Source organism: Henckelia pumila, chromosome 4 (assembly GCF_033568475.1).
Source record: "Henckelia pumila isolate YLH828 chromosome 4, ASM3356847v2, whole genome shotgun sequence".
Classification (NCBI taxonomy): domain Eukaryota; kingdom Viridiplantae; phylum Streptophyta; class Magnoliopsida; order Lamiales; family Gesneriaceae; genus Henckelia; species Henckelia pumila.
In genome coordinates this window covers 97,074,318-97,098,078 of record NC_133123.1, presented here as the reverse complement: position 1 = coordinate 97,098,078, position 23,761 = coordinate 97,074,318, and the positions used below count along the sequence as shown (strand labels likewise).

General features: G+C 37.7%; 1 protein-coding gene across 6 annotated transcripts; it reads left to right on the top strand.

The window, feature by feature from the left end:
• Positions 1 to 16,147: 16,147 nt before the first annotated feature.
• LOC140861116 (uncharacterized) lies at positions 16,148 to 23,370 on the top strand. Of its 6 annotated transcripts, none has more exons than XM_073264123.1 (10): positions 16,148 to 16,291; positions 19,111 to 20,009; positions 20,678 to 20,807; positions 20,911 to 21,362; positions 21,538 to 21,618; positions 21,723 to 21,821; positions 22,022 to 22,177; positions 22,335 to 22,421; positions 22,529 to 22,600; positions 22,841 to 23,370. In XM_073264123.1, the coding sequence occupies exons 2-10, from the start codon at positions 19,188 to 19,190 to the stop codon at positions 23,135 to 23,137; spliced, it is 2,196 nt and encodes a 731-aa protein (XP_073120224.1). In that variant the 5' UTR covers positions 16,148 to 16,291; positions 19,111 to 19,187; the 3' UTR covers positions 23,138 to 23,370. The 6 variants fall into 6 exon arrangements, with proteins under 6 accessions (XP_073120224.1, XP_073120223.1, XP_073120219.1 ...); XM_073264122.1 differs by lacking the exon at positions 16,148 to 16,291 and adding an exon at positions 17,628 to 17,912 and having other exon boundaries at positions 19,116 to 20,009; XM_073264118.1 differs by lacking the exon at positions 16,148 to 16,291 and adding an exon at positions 17,628 to 17,912.
• The last annotated feature ends 391 nt before the right edge of the window (positions 23,371 to 23,761 follow it).

Here is a 23,761-nt window from a genome sequence, read left to right as displayed (position 1 = left end):
GCAGATTTTTGCAACTTTAAAACTCTCAATTTGACGGGCTTCGAGGATATATAAAAGAGATTTCAACACAACATAAAAGGGAGAGAGCCGCCTGACAACACAACACAAATTGAGAGAGCTTGATCGTGACAATTGGAGAAGAAAAATCTGTGCATCAACGTGAAGAATTTGAAGAACAAAGGAGAAGATCGTCGACTGGACATGGCGTCGAATATTCGGATTTGTTTTTCTTTCTTTCGAATTTGTTATCATTGAATTGATGTCTAGACTTTTGAATATGACTGGTGTTTATCTATTTTTGATCATGAACTAAATTTTCATAGTCTAGGGGTTTGATGTAGCCTGGTTGAGACGCTTTTACGAATTGTTAATTTTATTGGATTGAATTCTTCTAAATTAATTGTTTTTTTAGCTTTGATTGTTTTTTCAATTACTTGATCACTAATTGAATTGTTATACTTATTTGAAATCATTTCTCGGGAGAGGGGATTTTGAATAGGATCATTAGAAATTACACTGTTAATTGTTTATATAGCTCGGGAGAAGTGTATAACGTTAACGGAGTTTTAGGAAGAACATCGTTTTACACATATCACTAAGACTAGATTTTTAATAGGGATATTGGAATTGAATCTTAGTTGATACACATTATTTGTTGCTCGGGAGAGGGAAATAATATAATTATGTGTTCTTGGCTATTAATTGAATGGAATTCATGAAAATAATTTAATTAGGAGTAGTTGTTGTCAAAACCAGGTGAAATCAAAACGTCTAGACCATTTTTCTCTCATTAATATTATTCGGAAGTTGTGTGTGAGTTTTTCTAAAAGTTCTGAATTTTATTTTAATTTGAAATCATAACTCTTTGTTTGATTTTCTAGATAAAGTTTAGACTATTTTAATTACAAGCACTGATTATTTTCAATTTACTCCCTATGGGATCGACACTTGATTCATTCACTATATCAAAACTTGACACTCGTACGCTTGCGCGCAATTTTCACAACAAGTTTTTGGCGCCGTTTCCGGGGAGTAAATTTTGATTATTTTTTAGTCTTGTTACCAATTAGTCTAGATTTTAATTTAGAGTTTTTTATTTTATTTTAAGTTACTAATTAATTTCTTCTTATTTTTAATTGCAGTCTATGCGACGATCTCAAAGTGCGAATTCTCTACTGTTTGATCCGGATATCGAGCGCACTGCACGTGCTTTAAGAAGAATTAGAAGAGAAGAATTAAGGAACATGGCTGAAGAAGAAGCACAACAAGCTCCTCTGGTGCCAATTAGAGACCACTTCAGACCGACGATCCATGCTCACTATTCTGGAATCGCTCGAGGGACCATTAACGCCAACAATTTTGAACTGAAGTCGGCGTTAATCAACATGGTGCAATCAAACCAATTCAATGGAAGCACTACAGCTGATCCTCACCTGCACCTGCGGACCTTCTTAGAAATAACCGATACGGTAAAAATTAATGGTGTGTCTGAGGATATTATTCGCTTACGCTTGTTTCCATTTTCTCTCAGGGATCAAGCCAGAAGTTGGTTGCAATCGCTGCCGCTAGGAAGCATCACTACTTGGGAGGGGATGGCAGAAAGATTTCTTGCGAAATATTTTCCACCTGCCAAATCCACCCAACTGAAGATAGAAATCAGCACATTTAGGCAGATGGATTCGAACAGCTATACGAGGCGTGGGAAAGGTACAAAGAATTACTTAGACGTTGTCCTAACCACAATTTTGCAGATTGGGAACAGATCGAGTGGTTTTACAATGAACTGAATGCGCCTACGAGGATGAATGTGGATTATGCGGTTGGAGGTACTATTTTTGCAAAGGACCATGTACAGGCCTACGAGATGCTGGAACAAATGACGGTCAATAGCTTTCAATGGCCATCTGAGCATATGGGAGTAAAGCAGTGGATCCTCTCACATCCATCACCGCTCAATTATCTGCACTAACTACACAGGTAGCTTCTTTGAATGAGATTAATGTTGCAGATTCAACTGGAATTGAAAGATCACATACCCCAGAGGAAGTTAATTATATCAATCCTAATGGCTACCGAGGTTATGGAGCTTACAGAGGTAATCTTGTTCCCAATACTTATCACCCTAGTTTGCGGAATAATGAAAATTTTTCATATGCTAACAATACAAATAAGGGTGATGGTAAGCCTTCTTTGGAGGACGTTGTTAGTACCTTTGTGCAGGAATCAGGTAAGAGGATGGCGAGAACTGAGTCTCGCCTTGACAGCTTGGAGACGCACATGGCCAACATGGGTGTTGTATTGCAATCCATGGAGACTAGCATTGGGCAGTTGGCGAATGCACTGAAAGATAATAATCGCGGGCAATTCTCAAGCAATACTGAGTTGAATCCCATAGAATAGTGTAAGGCCATCGAGTTGAGGAGTGGCAAAGAAGTTGGAGTCCAAATCCCTATTGTTGCGGAGAAGAAATTTGAGGAAAAAGTCGAGGAGAAAGAGAAGGAGCCTGAACCTGACTCGAAACCGATGTACAATCCTCCACTCCCCTACCCACAGAGGTTCAAGAAGAAAGCTTTAGATGAGCAGTTCTCCAAATTCTTGGAGATTTTTAAGAAACTTCATATCAACATTCCCTTTGCTGATGCTTTGGAGCAAATGCCGAATTATGCTAAATTCTTGAAGGAAGTGATGTCAAAGAAGCGAAAGTTGGAAGAGTTTGAGACGGTGAATTTGACTGAGAAGTGCAGTGCTATCCTGCAAAAGAAGCTACCACAAAAATTAAAGGATCCAGGAAGTTTTACGATTCCTTGCATTATTGGTTCTTCTAATTTTAATAAAGCACTTTGTGATTTAGGAGCTAGCATTAACTTAATGTCTTTATCTGTTTTTAGGAGCTTAGGACTTGGCGAGGTGAAGCCCACAACAATCATGTTGCAGCTAGCTGATAGATCTATCACATATCCTCTTGGAATCATTGAGGATGTTCTGGTAAAAATAGATAAATTTATTTTTCCTGCAGATTTTGTAGTGTTAGATATGGAGAAGAACGAAAATTTGCCATTGATTTTGGGGCGACCATTCTTGGCTACTGCTGATGCCAAGATAGAGGTTAGAAAAGGTGTGTTGACGATGGGTGTAGACGGTGAGAAAGTTACTTTTAATGTGTACAAGGAAGCTGAAAATCCATCCACGGAAAAGGTGTTCCTCATTGAACAATCAAAGAAGATGGAGAGCTGCTATGAAGTCGAGAGAAAAGTAGAATTGCGAAGAGAGAATGATCCGAAGGTTCCAAAGAAGAAGAAAAAAAACAAATCAAAGTTTAAGAGGATCGTTGAGTATGTTTGGAGGGTAAAGGAAAAGGGAAAATCCTCCAACAAGACTGAACCGGGCTAGAACCAGAGTATAGTCGGGCTATGGACTATAAACTAAGCGCTTCTTGGGAGGCAACCCAAGCTTTTTTTATTTATTTGCTTTATTTTTATTTGTTAATTTTAGTTGTTTTTGTTTTTTTTATCATGATAAAACTAGACATCAATAATGATTTTGAATTGTGTAGGTGAAAAAGTTTAGGAGCCAATCCTGATGAAGAGTTTTGAGTGATTAAGATGGTGCCGAGTACTGACGCTCGGTGCCCAAGGTATGTGTCCTTGTTTTGATTTACTACTATACATTGAGGACAATGCACAATTTAAGTTTGGGGGGATGTGTGAAATTTGAAAATTTTCATGAGTTAGGTTGAGTTGAAAACAAAATATGTAATTGTGATTTGCCTATGATGAAAATAATTTTTTGTGCTGAAAAGTTCATGTTAGCGCTATTTAATCTTGAGTTCTCACTTACATGCACGAATGCCATGATTTTCGATACTCCTAGCAATTAGAGAAATTATGTGGATTTGTGATGTGGATTAGAGGATTTGATTATTAACTCTTGTGATTTTTACTTGAAACTGAGGTAGATTTTTAAGAGCACAGAAGTGATTTAGGCATTTTTGAATTCGTTGAGTCTTTTTAGCCATTATTCATTTGTTAGTCATATAAATCATGAAAAATCCTAAACAAATTGAGTAGCTAAAAAGTTCAAAGAAAAGTAATGGCGGAGAAAGTAAGGTGAGGGGAGGCCTTGAAAAGAAAAAAAATGGATTGAAATTATAGTCCAAATACAAGGCAAAGAGATGGAGATGTATGGAGTAGAAGAAAGCCAAGACTAATGTCTGGCAATGCAAATAAAAAATTTTAGCTACTCATAATCCTGCAAAAATTGAAAAATATACATTCCCTTTGCTTGAATCTCAAGTCTTTGATTACCATTAATACATATCTGGACACAGATCTCCTGCTGATTATACTTGAGCCTAAAAGTTAACCGAAAAAGTCCTTTTGATCTGTGTAAATAAAATTTAAACTTGGTTGATAGTATTTTGAAACTTGAGGGTTGAGTTAATGAATTTATGAAGCATACGGATTGCATGGTTTTATCGAAAGTTGGGTGGGTAGATGAGATTGGCGAAATCACACACACAAGAGAACTCTTGAGAAAATTAGCCTACATGTTTATTTAATCTTGGAATGTAAAAATTCGGAGTTTGACTATATTGCTCATTATTGTTTTGCTTGATACTAGCAAAAGTCTAAGTTTGGGGGAATTTGATAAGTGCATTTTATGCACTTAATTTATATATGATTTGGCTTGGCTTTTGTGATGTATCGAGTGGATATTATGCGTATTTGTTGTTGTTTTTGTGAGTCGCAAGGATTTGGAGAAAAGTAGCAAGAAGAAGTGGAAGGATGCATTATGGAGTATCAACTGCAGAAAATTACTGGGAATTATTGACAACTCAAAATCCGATCTCCACCGTTCATAATAAATTTTATGATGTTTTGAAGCTTCTGTCAAAATTTCAGCTCAATCCGACGGTTAGTTTGGGAGATATGATTTTTTGAAAATTGTTTTGCGTTGCAGAATTGGACATGCGAGAGCAGGGCGCGCCCGCGCCGTCCCTGGACGTGAAAAGAAGTGTAAATTCGAGGCTCAAGCGCGCTCTCATCAATCTATTGCGCTCCCGCGCCACTCTGTGCGAGAAATTGGCAGATTTTTGCAACTTTAAAACTCTCGATTTGTCGGGCTTTCTTTGACGGGCTTCAAGGACATATAAAAGAGATTTCAACACAACATAAAAGGGAGAGAGCCGTCTGACAACACAACACAAATTGAGAGAGCTTGATCGTGACAATTGGAGAAGAAAAATCTGTGCATCAACGTGAAGAATTTGAAGAACAAAGGAGAAGATCGTCGACCAGACACGGCGTCAAATATTCGGATTTGTTTTTCTTTCTTTCGAATTTGTTATCATTGAATTGATGTCTAGACTTTTGAATATGACTGGTGTTTATCTATTTTTTTTATCATGAACTAAATTTTCATAGTTTAGGGGTTTGATGTAGCCTGATTGAGACGCTTTTACGAATTGTTAATTTTATTGGATTGAATTCTCTTAAATTAATTGTTTTTCTAGCTTTGATTGTTTTTTCAATTACTTGATTACTAATTGAATTGTTATAATTATTTGAAATCATTGCTCGGGAGAGAGGATTTTGAATAGGATCATTAGAAATTACACTGTTAATTGTTTATATAGCTCGGGAGAGTGTATAACGTTAACGGAGCTTTAGGAAGAACATCGTTTTACACATATCACTAAGACTAGATTTTTAATAGGGATATTGAAATTGAATCTTAGTTGATACACATTATTTGTTGCTCGGGAGAGGGAAATAATATAATTAAGTGTTCTTGGCTATTAATTGAATGGAATTCATGAAAATAATTTAATTAGGAGTAGTTGTTGTCGAAACCAGGTGAAATCAAAACCACTAGACCATTTTTCTCTCATTAATATTATTCGGAAGTTGTGTGTGAGTTTTTCTAAAAGTTCTGAATTTTATTTTAAGTTGAAATCATAACTCTTTGTTTGATTTTCTAGATAAAGTTTAGACTATTTTAATTACAAGCACTGATTATTTTCAATTTACTCCATGTGGGACGACACTTGATTCATTCACTATATTAAAACTTGACACTCGTACGCTTGCGAGCAATTTTCACAACAGGGAGTGTCCAGCGTGCGATGGGCACTACTCTCAGTTTGAGTACTGCCTATTATCCGGAGACAGATGGTCAGTCAGAGCGCACTATCCGTACATTGGAGGATATGCTTCGAGCGTGCACTATGGATTTGGTTTTGCCTGGCAGGATCATTTGCCATTGATTGAGTTCGCGTACAACAACAGCTATCATATTAGCATTGGGATGACACCTTTTGAGGCGTTGTACGGGCGACGTTGTCGTACTCCACTCTTCTAGGAAGAAGTGGGGGAGAGATAGGCTGAGGGGCCGGAGTTAGTCCAGCAGACATCAGATGTTGTTGATCAGATCAAGAAACGGATTAAGACTGCACAGGATCTTCAGGCCAGCTTTTCGAACACTAAGTGTAGGCCTTTGCAGTTTGATGTTGGGGAGAAAGTGTTTATGAGAGTTTCACCTTTCCACAGGATTCTCAGATTTGGCCTCAAGGGCAAGTTGTCTCCTAGATTTATCGGTCCGTTTGAGATCTTGGAGAGCATTGGTGATCTGGCTTATCGCCTAGCCTTGCCACCGTATCTATCCAGTATTCACGACGTGTTCCACGTATCTCTGTTGCGACGGTATGTGGCGGATCATTCTCATATTCTGCAGCCGTCTGAAGTTCAGGTGGATACAGATTTGACTTATGTAGAGAGACCTATTCGTATCCTAGATCATAAGGATAAGGTCTTGCAGAATAAAGTCATTCCTCTGGTTTTGGTTCAGTGGCAGCGGCGAGGCACTGAAGAAGCCACTTGGGAGCTGGAAAGCAGGATGCGTTCAGAACATCCTGAGTTATTCTGATTGCTATTTCAGTATTGTACTAAAATTGTACCTTGTAATCATTTGATTTGAATAAAGAATGTTTCTGCATGTTGTTTTACATTCAGTACTTAAGATCTGATTTCGAGGATGAAATATCTTAAGTGGGGGAGAATGCAGTAGCCCAAAACCAAATCAGGTAATTAAGGGAAATAATCGCAATTAGGAACCTTGAGTTCGGACACTCCGAAGAGAAGATCGGAGGCTCCGAACGGGATCGGACGGTCCAAAGCCAGGATCGGAGGCTCCGAACGTGTTTGGACGCTCCGTTGGCAAGTTCGGACGGCCCGATCGGATTTCAGTACTACGTCATTGCTTATGTCAGCAAGGTGACATCATTGCTGACACATTGATGGGACTTTGGACGCTCCGAAGTTGAGTTTGGATGGTCCGAAGTTGAGTTCGGAGGCTCCGAAGCCAGTTCGGATGGCCCGAACTCCATCTATAAATAGGGGTGCCGAGTCTCACATTTGAGCGCACCAATCACCTCTCTTCTCTTGATTCCTCGGTCTTCCAGCTTAGATCTAGGTCTTTCTAGGCGTCCTGTTGGGAATCCGTAAGTGTCATAGCGATCCAGGCATTGTAGCGGAGCTGTGGCCTAGTTTTGAGGCAAGCGACATCAACGGGCTGACGATGGATGCATGTATAGCTTTTGCTTCCTAAAAATATTTAGGAGTATGCAATAGCATAGTTAAGGCTTTTAGAGCACCATAATGATATTAGTATCATTTGGCATTGTAGTGCGGGTTATAGGCGTGGACCTAGAGCTGGTAGAGCTTGCCTAGTATTTGAGGTACGAAAGTACTGTTCGAGATATCCTGACTGAGTATGCATGTATTATGTGACTGCATGATTTATATGACATGATTTTATGTTGCATACATACGCATCTTGAGCTATCTCTTTTGAGATGTCTGTTAGTAAAGTTCTACCCTATCCTGTTAGTGGATGGACTTCCATCGATTTGGATCCGGTGTATCCACTAGTATTTCGGTATGTGAGCCACCTCCTAAAGCGACGGCACAGCGTGCTACATACCAGGGCCCGGTCTGTCTTTGTTATCTGATTCTTGACCTCTAGTCAGTAGACGGTACATTTGCATTCATGTATACTCATACTCTCGTGCTGAGCGTTTTATGCTCACGTCTCGTACTTTGTGTATCTGGACACCCAATTCCATGGGGCAGGTTTGCGATTGGATGAGGCGGGTGGATCCAAGAGGGTCTAGGCAGTGGATGGCCAGCTGGAGCTTCGCCTAGGGTTTTATTGTATTGATTGATATAGTATTCGATTTGGTTGTATAATTATTTGGGGTATTTGCAGATTCTTTTTCTTGGGATTGTATAATATTTATGGTTTCCGCAGCTTATTTCTGATTAAGTTAATTGCATGCCTAAGTTCTGTTTAGTAGGTGATCTCGATAAGGGTCACTACATACGCAACCAGGTTGCTAAATCTGAGATGGAGCTTGAAAAGACGAAAGAAAAGATGGAGGCGTTTGTAGTGGAGCACAAACAATTAAAAGAAAGTATGGAGGCATCTCATGACACCATATCCAAAATCTCCGTTGTTGTGAGCCACTTGACCAAACATGCAGATCATAAGAAGCGAATGAGGCAGCAGTTCGATGCCGAGCAGGTTCTGGTTCGTCAACAAATGCGAGTTCGCATCCAACAACTAGGGGTTCAAGTCCAGCAACTACAGAACACGGTGGCAGACTTGAATACTCAGAATGCCATACTTCTCAATGCGGTTAAGCAGCTGCAAGTAGACGATCCGGAAGAGGATCCAGAGGAAGATCCGAAAGAAGATCCAGATGAAGAGCTGGAAGAGAATTCGGAGGGAATGGAGATTGAGGGCCCCGTGGAAGCAGCGGAGAATGAAGAAATAATAGATTAGGCTATAGGCTATCTACGAGCACTGATAAGTGCATTTTGTATGCATTAGTTCATGATAGATTTATGTCTATTTTGTGTGAATTCATATTATTTTTATGTGTTTTTATGTGTTTTAGTGCATGTGTGTGTATTTCACTCCTTGGGTTAATTTTGTAGGAAAATGGATTTTTGAAGAGTGAATTACGGAGCAGCCTTGATCGAAAAATCATATTTAATTTTAGATACATTGAAATCCAATCTTCACCATTCAGATTACAGTTAAAGATGTTTTAAAGCTTCTGTTCAAATTTCAGCTCAATCCGACGGCTAGATCTCGAGATATGAATTTTTGAAAATTGTCGCTCGGCGCAGATTTTTTGTACTGCGCGCGCGCGAGTCCGACGTTTAGGCTTCTGTTTTGCACTGTTGCGCGCACGCGCGCGTGACCTGGGGTCATATGTGTTCCGAAAAATCCCTTTTTTGGGAGGAAACTAACTGGTAGGCGTTCCGGACCATATATATACAAAATATAACTTCTTTTTGAGGGTTTGGGGGAAGCCCCAGAGCGCAGACAACGCAAGAGAGGCGGCTACAAGGCTTGGGAGAGAAGATTTATCTTTTCTTTTCTTCTTTTTATTTTTATTTTTGAATTATTATTTTTAATTATTGAGTAGTTTATTTTCAACCAAGACGGCGTGATTGGGCCGAACAAATTTATGTAGAAAACTTGGATGTTTGTTTGGGATTTTTTAGAATTGATTTTATTTTATTGATTGTTTGATTTATATTTGTCTTGTGAATAGTCTGATCAACTGTTTTCTTGCATGTTAATTGATTCCAAGTCGACAGAGGAGGAATTAATTTTGATCACTTTGATAATCAACATATTGTAAAACCGACTAGAAATAGAATTCGGTTTCATTATGCGGTTTGGGTGTAAACTGAATTTTCATAAATATTTAATGCATTCAAATTTCATTAGAATTACGAAAGATTAGTTCATCAATATTTGAATAGGTTTGATTATTCTAGAAATAGTCCTTTGAACAAGATAGGAGAATTCCCGTAATTTAAGATTAAATCTGAGTCCTGAATCGACTACTTGTTACATGATTTGTTCGGTACCTACGTGTGTCTTGGTTGTCTCGTTTTAATTAATTTCATCTTTAGTTATTTTTATTTGTATTTCTTAAGTAGTTTTTATTTTATTTTCTTATTTTATTTAAATCAAATTGTTTTTTATTATTTTGTCTAGATTAAGTAAAATAATTAATTCTTGAGAATTGACAACATTCTCTGTGGGATCGATACTTGGACTCTCAGTCTACTTTACTATTACTTGACCTGGTGCGCTTGCCAGTAGATATTTATCACACCGATTTAGCCGGTCAAGTTTTTGGCGCCGTTGCCGGGGACTGTTTAGTTGATATTAGGATAGATTATTTGCTTGAGGCTAGACATTTTTTTTTTATTTCTATCTTTTTGTTCTTTTCGTTTTTTTTTATTTTATTTTAATTTTGATTTATTTTCTTTTCTTTTGCTTGTGAGGTACTTGGAGATGGATCATCATCAGGTGTTCACAAGATTTGGCCAGCAATACTTGGAGCCATTCTATGCTGTTTGGGGGAGATTCAATGATTTGGCGAACAGATTTCGATGTCATAAATTTTCGAGCTAAACCCTCACTCAATTTTTTTATGGTGGTTTGGATGAGATTACAAGAAGTTGGGTGGATTATGGAGCGTTGGCCACTGGCAGTCAATTGTTTAGAAGAGATGAAGACAGTGCGATGCACTTGTTAAATGATATGGCAGATGTTGACTACCATTGGCATTGTGATCCTTCACTGCAGGGTTGGAGTCACCAATATCCTCCAGATATCAACTCTAAAAATTTTGCGAACCAGCCACCGGAGCATCAAGAAGAGTGCATAGGGCGTTCCGAAGATTATGTGGCTCAGTTGGAAAATCTTGTGCGACAGCAGACAGAGTCAAATAAATTCTTAGAAAGCCGCATGAGTCTTTTGGATGAACAGATTGCGCTTCTTAGAGAACCAATTTTTGAGATCTTTCAAGAGAGTAAAGTAACTGAGCCAGAGCATGAAGAAATCATTTTTGAGGAATCTTTTTGTGAAGAAGAGCCAAACGTAATAGTGGAGGAGGAAGAACTATACAAGGAGAGAGATTTTACCTCGTCAGTGGTCGTTTTATGTACACCGTTAGAAGATACTTTTTTGCCATTGACGCCACCTCCACAGTATTACATCCTCTTTGAGCTTCAGCCTAGAATCAGAGTCTCTTTCCAAAGAAAAATTTCATGCCGAGTACTGTTGGACCGACAAGCTTAAACTGCAAATATCACGCCAAGCTTGAGGGCGAAGAAATTCAAAACCCATACGTAGAATCGTATGATTCTTACTATAGGCGGCAGCCGCTCTTTGATGGTGGCTTCTGCATAGTCGGGATATAGACTATAATTTTAGCGCTGACTGGGAGGCAACCTAGTGTTTTTGCTTTTGTTTTTATTTTGTTTTTTTTTTATATTTTGTTTTTATTTGATTTTGTTTTCTTTCCCATGCCAGTTGGTCATGCATGCCGATATATCTAGACTGATGCTACTGTCCCAACTGATGCCGTCAAGAACGAAGAGAATGAAACGAAAACCAGGGGAGTGTTATTTCTGTTTTCATTGTGTTTTTGTTCGTTTTGAATTCTGTTCATTGTCTGAAGCATTGAGGGCAATGCTTTGGATAAGTATGGGGGGGTAGACTAGTATTGCATTGTCTATGTATTTGTGTTGCATCTGTCGTGTTTCGTATTTGTTTGCATACAGTTTGTTTTTGTTGTTTTTTGCATTGTTATGAGTAGGATGAATCATAATAGCCAATGATGATGAAGTAAAAAAAAAATGGTTTTTTGAAAAAAATTTGCTCTTGACTGGACATGAGAAACTGTAGGTTGAACCGTGAATATTTTTAAGCACTAATGTTAGACCAGTGAATTGTAGCGAAAGATTTGATGAAGTTTCTATCTGTTTGACCATTGCACGGCAATAGGTGGTTTGTGGATCTTGATTGTGTTCTATGAATTTTGATGAGGCTCTAGTTTACACTTATGATCTTGGACGCACCTAGAAAAAATTTATATACAATTCCATCCGGGCCTTGAAAGGATTAAAATCCTAAAAAAAAAAATTAAATTTAAGGCTAAGTATGCGGATTCAATGGGATTGATGCTCCATCCGGGCTATAGACGAGGGGATTAGAAAGAAAAAATAGAATGATTTTTTGTATCCTAGCCAGTTATAGCTAAGTCAGCGGGTAATTATTGGGGCTAAAGCAATACCGGGTGCAAAATCCGGAGGTGTGTAATTCATTATCTCAAGGGAGGTGGGTTTATTCTGGAGGTCGTTGAAAGGAATGGGCACTTGAAGAGTGAAACTTGCACTAATTTGTCATAGGTCGCTAAGCAGATTTGAGACGAATTCGATCTAAGTTGCATGAAACTGGAATGACATTTCACACACACACGTTCACGTTAAACTGAAGGTGTATTATGAAAAGTTGAGAGCATGTCTGTGTTTTTTGTTTTGTGATTGAACTTCTTGGAGGTTGTGCACATTCATGATTCGTCCTTACTTATGTTTTTGTTTGCATTTTGTTTTTGCATGTCTTGCTCGAGGGCGAGCAAGAGTTAAGTATGGGGGTGTTGATAAGTGCATTTTGTATGTATTAGTTCATGATAGATTTATGTCTATTTTGTGTGAATTCATATTATTTTTATGTGTTTTTATGTGTTTTAGTGCATGTGTGTGTATTTCACTCCTTGGGTTAATTTTGTAGGAAAATGGATTTTTGAAAAGTGAATTACGGAGCAGCCTTGATCGAAAAATCATATTTAATTTTAAAGACATTGAAATCCAATCTTCACCGTTCAGATTAAATTTAAAGATGTTTTAAAGCTGCTGTCCAAATTTTAGCTCAATCCGACGGCTAGATCTGGAGATATGAATTTTTGAAAATTGTCGCTCGGCGCAGATTTTTTGTACTGCGCGCGCGCGAGAATCAAGCTCGCGCGCGCGCGAGTCCGACGTTCAGGCTTCTGTTTTGCACAGCTGCGCGCACGCGCGCGTGACCTGGGGTCATATGTGTTCCGAAAAATCCCTTTTTTGGGAGGAAACTAACTGGTAGGCGTTCCGGACCATATATATACAAAATATAACTTCTTTTTGAGGGTTTGGGGGAAGCCCCAGAGCGCAGACAACGCAAGAGAGGCGGCTACAAGGCTTGGGAGAGAAGATTTCTCTTTTATTTTCTTTTTTTTATTTTTATTTTTGAATTATTATTTTTAATTATTGAGTAGTTTATTTTCAACCAAGACGGCATGATTGGGCCGAACAAATTTATGTAGAAAACTTGGATGTTTGTTTGGGATTTTTTAGAATTGATTTTATTTTATTGATTGTTAGATTTATATTTGTCTTGTGAATAGTCTGATCAACTGTTTGCTTGCATGTTAATTGATTCCAAGTCGACAGAGGAGGAATTGATTTTGATCACTCTGATAATCAACATATTGTAAAACCGACTAGAAATAGAATTCAGTTTCATTATGCGGTTTGGGTGTAAACTGAATTTTCATAAATATTTAATGCATTCAAATTTGATTAGAATTACGAAAGATTAGTTCATCAATATTTGAATAGGTTTGATTGTTCTAGAAATAGTCATTTGAACAAGATAGGATAATTCCCGTAATTTAAGATTAAATCTGAGTTCTGAATCGACTACTTCTTACATGATTTGTTCGGTATCTACGTGTGTCTTGGTTGTCTCGTTTTAATTAATTTCATCTTTAGTTATTTTTATTCGTATTTCTTAAGTAGTTTTTATTTTATTTTCTTATTTTATTTAAATCAAATTGTTTTTTATTATTTTGTCTAGATTAAGTAAAATAATTAATTCTTGATAATTGACAACAGTCTCTGTGGGATCGATACTTGGACTCTCAGTCTACTTTACTATTACTTGACCTGGTGCGCTTGCCAGTAGATATTTATCACACCGATTTAGCCGGTCAAGCACCTTTTTCTTTTGTTCAAACATTGTTTTGATATTCTTTTACTCAGTAGTACCTTGATATTCCTATGGTTTTGGATATTTTGATAATTTTTGAGACTTTAGTTCCTCCTTTTGTTGCTTTTGAGAATCAATGAAATGATTTTTATTATTTTTATCAGTATTGATTCATTTGTTCCGCTATTTCCTTTCTTCCTGAAATACCATATTTCGACAAAAGTTTAAAGAATCCATTACTGTAGAAAATGGCCGGAGAACCCCCAAGAACACGCAACAAAAATCGTGGGGATAATGAAAATCCACCTCCAACAATCAGTCTTAGCAGAGAAGACCTTGCGGCTATTGCAGCAATAGTGGCGACGACCCTCCAAGGGATGGGAAATACAAATGGCAACGGCAATGACAATGGCAATCCGCCACCTCTTCCACCTGCTCAGAATGGAGTCAAATTCCATTATGAGTCACTCCGTAAGAACTGAACTGAAATGTTCAAGGGAGATGCCGACCCAGAAGTGGGACAAAATTGGATGAAGAAGATGGAGGATCAACTGCGTTTACTCGAAGTTCCTGAAGCACTAAAAGTAGAGGTGTCGATACCTTTCCTCGAAGACAAATCACGTAAGTGGTGAGAAGCTGTCTCACCAGCCATGTTAGCGGCGGGACCAATCACATGGCAACAGTTTCGTAATGCGTTTTGAAAGCAGTACTTTCCAGCGGAGGTTCGAATATAGAAATTGAGCGAATTTGAAAATCTCATGCAATCTTCAGATATGACAGTGGTGGAGTACACCTCCAAGTTCAATGAGCTTGGGTCTTACGCCCCAACTATTATGGGAGATGATGAGCTGAAGTTGCACCGGTTCAAGAAGGGGTTGAGCAGCCGAATCCAATCTGCATTAGCGGTTTATCAGCCTGCCAACTTTGCAGACTTGATGGGAGCGGCCATCCGAGCTGAAGATATTAAGCGTCGTGGGAATGACTTCCACAACAAATGACCTCTGACGGGCCAATCTTCTTCGAACGAGCAGATTTCCAAGTGTCCGAACCAGTTTGGTGAATTTTTTTAAGGAAACTTATTCTGATCCCAATCTCTCACCGATCAAGCTATGTCCTAACTGCAACCTCCGACACGAAGGAGAATGTCGTCGGAAAACTGGCGCTTGTTTCAACTATGGCAAGTTGGGACACCGAATGTCTAATTGTCCTGAACCCTGGCACCATTCAGATTCAACCTAAGGAAGCTAAGCCCAATGCTCGTGTGTATGCCATCACACAAGAAGAAGTAGATGACACAAATGAAGTTGTGGCAGGTATCCTTCTAATCAATAATAAGTCTGCATACGTTCTGTTTGATTGTGATATCACACCTTCGTTTACATCTAATAGATTCGCTAAGAAGTTAGGGCTTATACCCAAGGAACTGACTAAACTATTTAGAGTAGCGACCCCTAAGAAAAAGTTAACCCAAGTTTCGAGGACGAAACTTTTCTTAAGGAGGGAGAGATGTAAAACCCAAAACTTCAACCCCAAGTTTATTCATTAAGGAATAAACTCTCTGCATGGAAACCAAAATCCTTCCTTCTCGGGGTGCGAGATATTGGCTGATACATTTGCACCCTATCAGTTTTTACTTGGCAATCAAATCAATGTAATTTCAGAAATTTAAATCAAGGAATAAAAAATGGAGATTTCCTTTTCTCTATAATTGAGATCAATCTGACGCCTCTTTTAAGAGCAAGAAGACCGAATCTCTTCATTTCTCTCCATCGGCATTACAGCTCCCGAAAAACCTCTCATAACCTCTCACGTTCGAACACTGTAGCTGCTGGAAATTTCGAGCCTTAGCCACTAAGAAGTTTCGAACCCAGCTGCTCAAGTTTCAAACCTCGGGCTGCTCAAACTTTAAGTATCGTAACTGCTGAATCTTTGTGTCAAGGTGTTCTCGACGTGCTCGGTTGAAGGCTTCGTACTCGGTTGGGTCATCGAGAGTCAGTAAGTTTTTTCTTCTCTGCCTAGTTTCGAAAAGGGTGACTCAATAATTTTTCTGCTGATCCTTTCCTTGATTTCGAAGATTACGGCTAAGGATTTAGGAAAGGAAATTGCTCAAGCTACATCAGATCTTAATTAGACAAGCTCGGTGAGTCAATCAATTTCTCAAAGGCTTCGAGAAACTAACTTTGGGCCAATCCTTTTCCTTTTCCTTTCACTTACACGTGGGTGTTGTTCAAGAAATTGATAGGATTAATTCTCAAGATTGGTCCAATAGGCTGCCAAGTTTTGAAGAGGCAAACAGGAATTTTCGAAAATTCAACTTACTGAATTTCGAGACTTTCTTCTAAAAGTTTTCGGTCAAGCTTCGTCGGTTGTAGTATTTGATCTCGCATGAACACATACGGTAAGTGGGCTTATGTTTTAAAATTATACGTATGTTTTGAAAATTCGATCGTTCATGTTAATTGTTGGAATGTTGTTATATAATATTATTCATGATGAGATTTTGTTAAAAATATGTTTGACACTGTTATGACTCAAATTAAGAGTTTAAAGGAAATTTCCGAATCATTTTATGTTATGGCCCTGATGCGGTGGGTAATAATAATCGTTCTATGACCTCACCCCTTAGAGGGATTACATATAGGGGACTGATCAGTTAGCCACGAATAATGAGAGAAATTTCAGTGTCTGGCCAAAGTTATGTTATGTCATGTTATGTCACGTCATGTCAATTATGTTATGATGAAGTTCATGCTATGCTATATTAAGACATGATATGAAATATTTACGTTTTGAATTATGCTATGAGTTTTTGAAATAAATATATATATGTATATATTTGATATGTTCGATCAGCCCCCACTTGCTGAGTGTTTCCCAAAACACTCACCCCTTACTTTTTCCCTTCTAGATGATGAAGTTGATGATTTAGAAGAGCGAGAACATGATATGTTTTGGGATGGTTATAGAGGAGAATTAATATTGAATTTCGTTATTTTATTTTGGGATTTCGCAATAATATTTTGTTATTAAGTTTTTAGACGCTTCCGCATTTGTTTTGTTATTCTGGATTTATCGAGTTGTAAATACAATGTTTTGAAATTTATCTATGATAATAGATTGGTTTGGTTTATACTGAAACAACGCCAGTGGCACGTCTTGGTCTCGGGGCGTGACAATGTCTAAAAATTTAAGAAGTGCGTGTGTATTTTTAATTGAGGTGATATAAAAGGTGTGTGATGAGATGTAAATGTTTACATTAGAATGATTTAAGATTTGTAACCAAATTAATTTAATATCTAAAATACCCTTAAAAAAACCAAAATAAAAAAAAGAAACAAAATCTCTATTGTATTTTAAACTTCATTTGTCCATGATTTTATCCATTTTTGTGTCTTCATTTAATTTCAAATTTAAATTGATTTGAAAGAAAAATATAATATATGTATACAATAAATAATATTTATATTTTAATCATGCACATAAAACTTAGAAGGTCAATGAATAACCCAGCCCAAGTTTTAAATTTGACCGAATTCATAAAGACTCAAATGATCATTGAATCAATTGAACGCGTATTTTTTTGTATTGGTTTGACCCGTCTCATGGATTCCCGATATCACACATATTTTTATATATATTATATTATATTATATAAATAATTTTTCGATTTGATCTTCAATTGGAAATTTTTATAAAGTAAAACGGTTCCATCATGCATTCGAAAACATTGATATACCGGAATGGACAGGATAAATCATAAATGAGACCGGAATCATGTAAAGTGAACAAAAAGAAAAGGAAAACAAAAACTTGTAGTGGCTAGGTTTTGAAGAATCTTTGGCTGGCTGGCAGATTTGCTGAGGTTCTCGATTAGCGTGGGGCCCACCAAGAACCGGGAGAGAGAGAGAGAGAGAGAGAGAGAGAGAGAGAGAGAGAGAGAGAGCGAAGCCGTTTCTCTAGAGAGATGGAGGGCTGCTGCCTACTGCTTCTCGTAGGTTGCGTTTCTTCTCATTGGAAAGGTTTCTTGCTTTCACCTAAAATCATCTTCCTGTTATATGATTCTACTGCTTTCGTCTACTTCCTGGTTCGTCGTCTTCTGTTGGTGGGTTTTTCTTTTTCTCGCATTTCCCTTGTTCGATTTTGTTTAGATTTTCACTAGTTCTTGGTTGTTTACAGATTCAGGCTCGTGGGGTTTTCTTTATTTATTTATTTTTGGTTTTGTCGCGTAACAATTGGTTGTACTATTGAGGTTTTTAGGATTTCGAAGAATCTCCCAAGATTTGGGTTTTAGAGTTCTGAAACTGAGATTGACTGTGTGTTCCTTTTTTCGTGTCAACTGCTGCGACTTGAAGTCTGCCCCAGAAAATTTCATTGGTGAAAATTCTGTTGACGTTAGTATTTGTGGAAAATTCATAAAATTTATGTGATAAACATGGTAAATCGAGGGGGAAATAATGTGTTTTCACTTTTCTGGATATGGCATGTGTTGGCTTTGTTTCTGTAATGAAATGTGTTGTTATAAGAGAGGAACCATTTTGGTGTTTGCAATTGTCTGATTTCAACACCCTTATGACTGTGGTCATTAAGGCCTTAAACCATTTGATTGTTATTGTGTTTGTTCTCGAGATTTATAGTTTCATCGATATTTTGATCTCTTGTGCCTGTTATTTAGAATCTTAGATAATCACAACTAATTGTAAAATCAACCATATGTTTTTATCAGTTTTATCCATGTATTTCTGTATATTACAGTCATAATTGTTCTCGGTTAATAGTGAGGCCTCAAAAACATGGACTGCTTCATTGGCAAGGAACCATCATTTTGTGCAAATCTTGGTAGAAAATTTGTTTTCTTTTGTTATGGATGGAGATTGAGAGATAGGTTTGTGTGGAATTTTATGTCTGGCTGTTGAATGTTCGCTCTGTGGTGCTGACATTTTGCTTACAAAGTACATTTGATTTGGCACCGCCCATGATCCAGTAATTAGTTATGATCAGGCATCAAAGTTTCTCAACCTCTTTCCTCAATGAATATAAGCTGGTATATTTTATGGTCATGTCATTACCCAATTTTCTGTTGGCAATTATTATGGGTGATCTTTCTTGGTTGCCTATTGTGTGTTTACATAATCAGCTGACCTCTAGGTCAATGCTTTATTTCAGCTATTCTTTATATGTTGCTTTTTTGTATATATAAAATTTCTATTTTTTTCTCAGGACAGGTCATTAGTACAACATTATGCATAAGTGAAAATTAGTTCTTCTATTTATCTTACGAGAGCATACTGCACTTCATGGCTAAAAAAGGAAGTCAACAAAAGAAAGGGTTTGATCAGCGCTCGACAAATGATAAGGGAAGAGTTTCAGATCCTGGAGCGGTGCCTTTGACTACAGAAGAAAGTGGTGACGCCAAAGACGAAAAGGTTACTCTGGGCGAAGGACCTACAAATGAATCCCATTCAGAATCTTGCACAAACAGCATCGACGATACTGATCGTACACAATGTGGGAAAACAAGTAAAAAAAAATCTAAGAAATCTCAAAGAAAAGAAAGAAAGGATGCAGACGAGACAATGAGAGACGAAACTCTACCTTCTAAGGATAGTACTGAAGCAGTTAAGCCTGATGAGCGCGTCGGGGATACTTCTAAAACGAGAGACAAATACATGTTCCCTGATGAGATTTTCCAGTCAAATGGTACAAATAGCTTGGGTAACTTACCTAATGGACTCCATATGGAAGATGGACTGGACAATGTGGAGTTTCCCCAAACAGTTGTTTTTAAATTTCTAAGGACAGGCGTCTTCTCTATAGCAAGGAAATCTGCTGAATGGTTAGAGAGGAGCAAACCTTCTTTTGTGATTCTTAAAAATAATATCCTAAAAGCTCGTGATCATGTCCAAGTGAAGATTCAGCATGCACAACCTATTGTGTTCCGGTGGATTAAACATTTTGGAAAGATAATGCTTCTCCTGTTCATGGTTTGGTTGGACTGTACATTAAGGGGCTTTGATTCTTTCTTGCGCATGGGGACATCGTCATTTTTCTCAATCGTTTGGTGTAGCGCACTTTCAGTAATTACAATGGCTGGAATTGGCAAGTTTCTGATGGTACTGGTGAGTCATGGTCTTCCCTTCTTCCTGATTTAATCCCTTTTTGTCATGCGAAAGTGTAGCTATGTGATTTCAAAATTGACCGTTTAATCTTGTCTCGTGTACAATATATTATCTCATTTGTATCCAAGAATGGTCTGTATGTAACTTCCGCTTTCATTTCATCTCTATAAGTCCCCTAATTACGTGGTGTGCCTCAACGGTTATATTTATTGTTGCTTTGGAATGCAACTGTTGAGCTGCAACCCGCTATCCCTTGTGGCTACGAGGCCCCACAATTGGGAGACTTGGTATTGGTAGTATACAATTTCAAATATTTGAATTACATCCTTATCATCATCCATAGTTTTTCTATAACTATTGGTCTTATTGGAACTCCAAATTTATGGCAATTTCCGTTTTTCATCGAGCAATTAACTGATTGTGGAGTTTTTTCATATTCAAGCCAGATTTTTCTTGTTGTTATGACCATGTTTACCTTGATTTCCATTCCCAGAAATCCTAGCAAAGCATTCTTACTTTTGTCTAATTATAAAGCAGTATTTTTTTATGTTGTGAAGTTTCTTATTCAAACGTTTAGTGCAGGCTGTAGCTGCTGCTGATAGCTTTTGTCTAATTATAAAGCAGTATTTTTTAAGTTGTGAAGTTTCTTATTCAAATGTTTAGTGCAGGCTGTAGCTGCTGCCGCAGGACTATTTCTTGGCCTCATACTTGCTGTAGTTTTTATCGGCGTTGCCGGAATGGTCATCCTTTGGTTTTATGGAAGCTTTTGGACTACAGGACTCGTCATCTTCCTTGGAGGTGACTGTTTTCTGGAATTATCAGTATATTTCTCGTTAGAAAGCTTCTGATTTTTTACTTTCAAGTATCATGACTCTGAGATTGGTGAATCATGAAAATACAGGGGTGTCGTTCATTCTAAGTCATGATCGGATCGCACTATTTATTATGAGTGCGTATTCCGTGTATTGTGCCTTCATGTATGTTGGATGGCTGGGGTTAGTTTTGGCTATGAACTTATCATTTATATCTAGCGATGCTCTGCTATTTTTCCTGAGAAGTATCATAAATGAGCAAAGAACACCAAACAGCCAACCAGAACAGGCTACCGGGATGCGAGGTCAACCAAGCTTTCATCCTAATGAGTTCCAACATACTTCATCCTCTGAAACTAGCAATACCGTCCCACCTGATCGTAGCCAAGGAGTACCTTCAACCAGTGGATCAGATTCTGAATTGACATCAGAAGATGAAGTTGTAAGGTTACTGAGATGTACAGATCATTACTCAGCATTGGGCTTGTCACGGTTTGAAAATATAGATGTTTCGGCTATAAAGAGGGAATATAGGAAAAAGGTAAAATAGTGTTCGATAATTTTTCATCATTATAATCTTGTGAGCAGTTTAGAGTATTAACCAGTTATAATGTGCCAATTACTGGATAGTACTGATGAACTAGAATATGCTGGCTTAAAGGCTAATAGTAATAACAGATAAAAATGTTTTCAGTTGACTACATTTTTTGGTTCAGGCGATGCTTGTTCATCCCGATAAAAATATGGGTAATGAAAAGTCTGCTGAAGCTTTCAAGAAACTTCAAAATGCTTATGAGGTGTTTCTCTATGTCTCCATTCTTTTAATCTGTCTGTTCTGTTTTTCCATATAGAGGTTTGATGATGCTGATTAAAAAATATTCTGGATGCGACTTTTTCTTAGGTTTTACTCGATTCCTTCAAGCGTAAAGAATATGACGAGGAGTTAAGAAGGGAAGAGCTGCTTAATTATTTCCGCAAATTTCAAAATGCTTCACGTGAGGTTTGAGCTTTCCCCTTATTCGCTTTTTTTATAAGCAATTTCTATTGGAACTCTCCATTTATTCATTGTAATCACTGTTTATTACTCAAGTGGTTTGTGTCTATTGTGTTACACAGCCGTCCAGATTACATGTCGACTATAAGTAATGCTACTAGCTAGTAGCTAATTACTTTGCTTGATCTGTATGTATATTTTTTCAGAATAAAAGGCATGGCCTGTTTACCTCAAACTTTGCACGCACTGAAGATGGTGAGGACCCAATGGGAGAGTCGAGACGAATTGCATGCAAAAAATGTGGCCTTTTCCACATCTGGGTTCATACCAAGAAATTAAAATCCAGAGCAAGATGGTGCCAGGTTTTCCACTCATCTTTTGAATGTCAAATAACAACTGTTTCTAGGTGAAAAGTATTTAAAGAGTCTCGTCTTTCTTTTTGTATGGACCTTTTTCTTTTGTCAATGAAGATATCTATTACGCGGATTCTGATTTTGGTTCTGCTATACTCGACTTAAGGAATGCCAAGATTTTCATCCAGCTAAAGATGGGGATGGATGGGTAGAGCAGTCTTCACAACCCTTGTTCTTTGGAATGCTGCAGAAGGTGTGTACCGGAACAAGAGATTTTGGTGCTGTATTATTTAGTAACTTCGCCAGGAAAATAATTTTCTTTCTTTTTATGCTACCAACTTATATATTAAAAATTCTCAGGTAGAGGCTCCCTCTGCATATGTATGTGCTGCTGGAAAGGTGTATGATGCTACTGAATGGTACCATTGTCAGGTAACTCTTTTCGATTGGCCATAAAAGTATGACAGGTACATGTCACACGCCTTTTCTGTATCAGTAAAGTATATGGTTTCTAAATGGGAATAAAGAACACGTAAATCGATCAAGTTTGAGGGCGTGTTTTCATTCACTTCCCTGTTCTAATTGAATTTGGAAGCTAACTAGTGATATTTGCACCATCATTTAGTTCATGTGATTCATCTTTCTTCAGCTCTTTGTTCCGTATTGATTCAGGGAATGAGGTGTGCTGCCAATGCCCACAAGCCCACATTTCAAGTGAACACCAACGCCGTTACAAGAAATGGGCGCACAAGGGGAACTAATTCAGGGCAAAGAGGTGGAATTCCCAGTACTGAGGAGACAATGTCCGAGGAGGAATTTTTCGAATGGTTGCAAAATGCTATGCAAAGTGGCATGTTCGAAAATCTCTCCGGCACATCTGAGAACCCATCTGGGTTTAGCCCTCAGGGTGCCGGTGGAAGTAGTAGCAACATCAATAACAAGAGGAAGAAGGGAAAGAAGCAGAGGTGAGCGTATATAGCCTAGTGGCAAGCGGTTGCCTGCAAATACGAAATAGAATATTTGTTAGCAATATATGGGATCTAATCTTAATGCCAAGGGTAATTTAACTATTGCGAACTAACTGTATATTGAGAACATTAACCCTTGAGAATCCATCCCTGAAAGAAATGGGTTTTCCCAAGATCCTATTTTGGATCACTCCTATGAAAATCAATCCAAGTTTTGGTGGAAAATGAAATCAATCCAAGATCCTATTTTGGATCATTCTATCGATAAGCACCGTTTATTTTCTAGGATGAGATGCCGAAAAATGAGATGATAAATTCAAATAAGGATAATATGACTATTCTAAAACTGTAATAATAGAAAACTGGAGTCTACAGTAGATAATACAAACACATTGACTTTTATGGTTCGCATTATTCCATGCCTAAATGTCATTATTCTGATAATCTCATAAAGTTTTCAATTTTCAAAATAAATATATCTATATTGCTCTTAAGAGGTGTGATCAGAATCTTGAGATTATAATTTCCCATTGCATTACAGTTTTTTCTTGCACGAAAATGTGGGAAAAAAAATTTCGACATCCCACTTTCTATAATGCGTTACAAACAAGACCACAATCTCTAT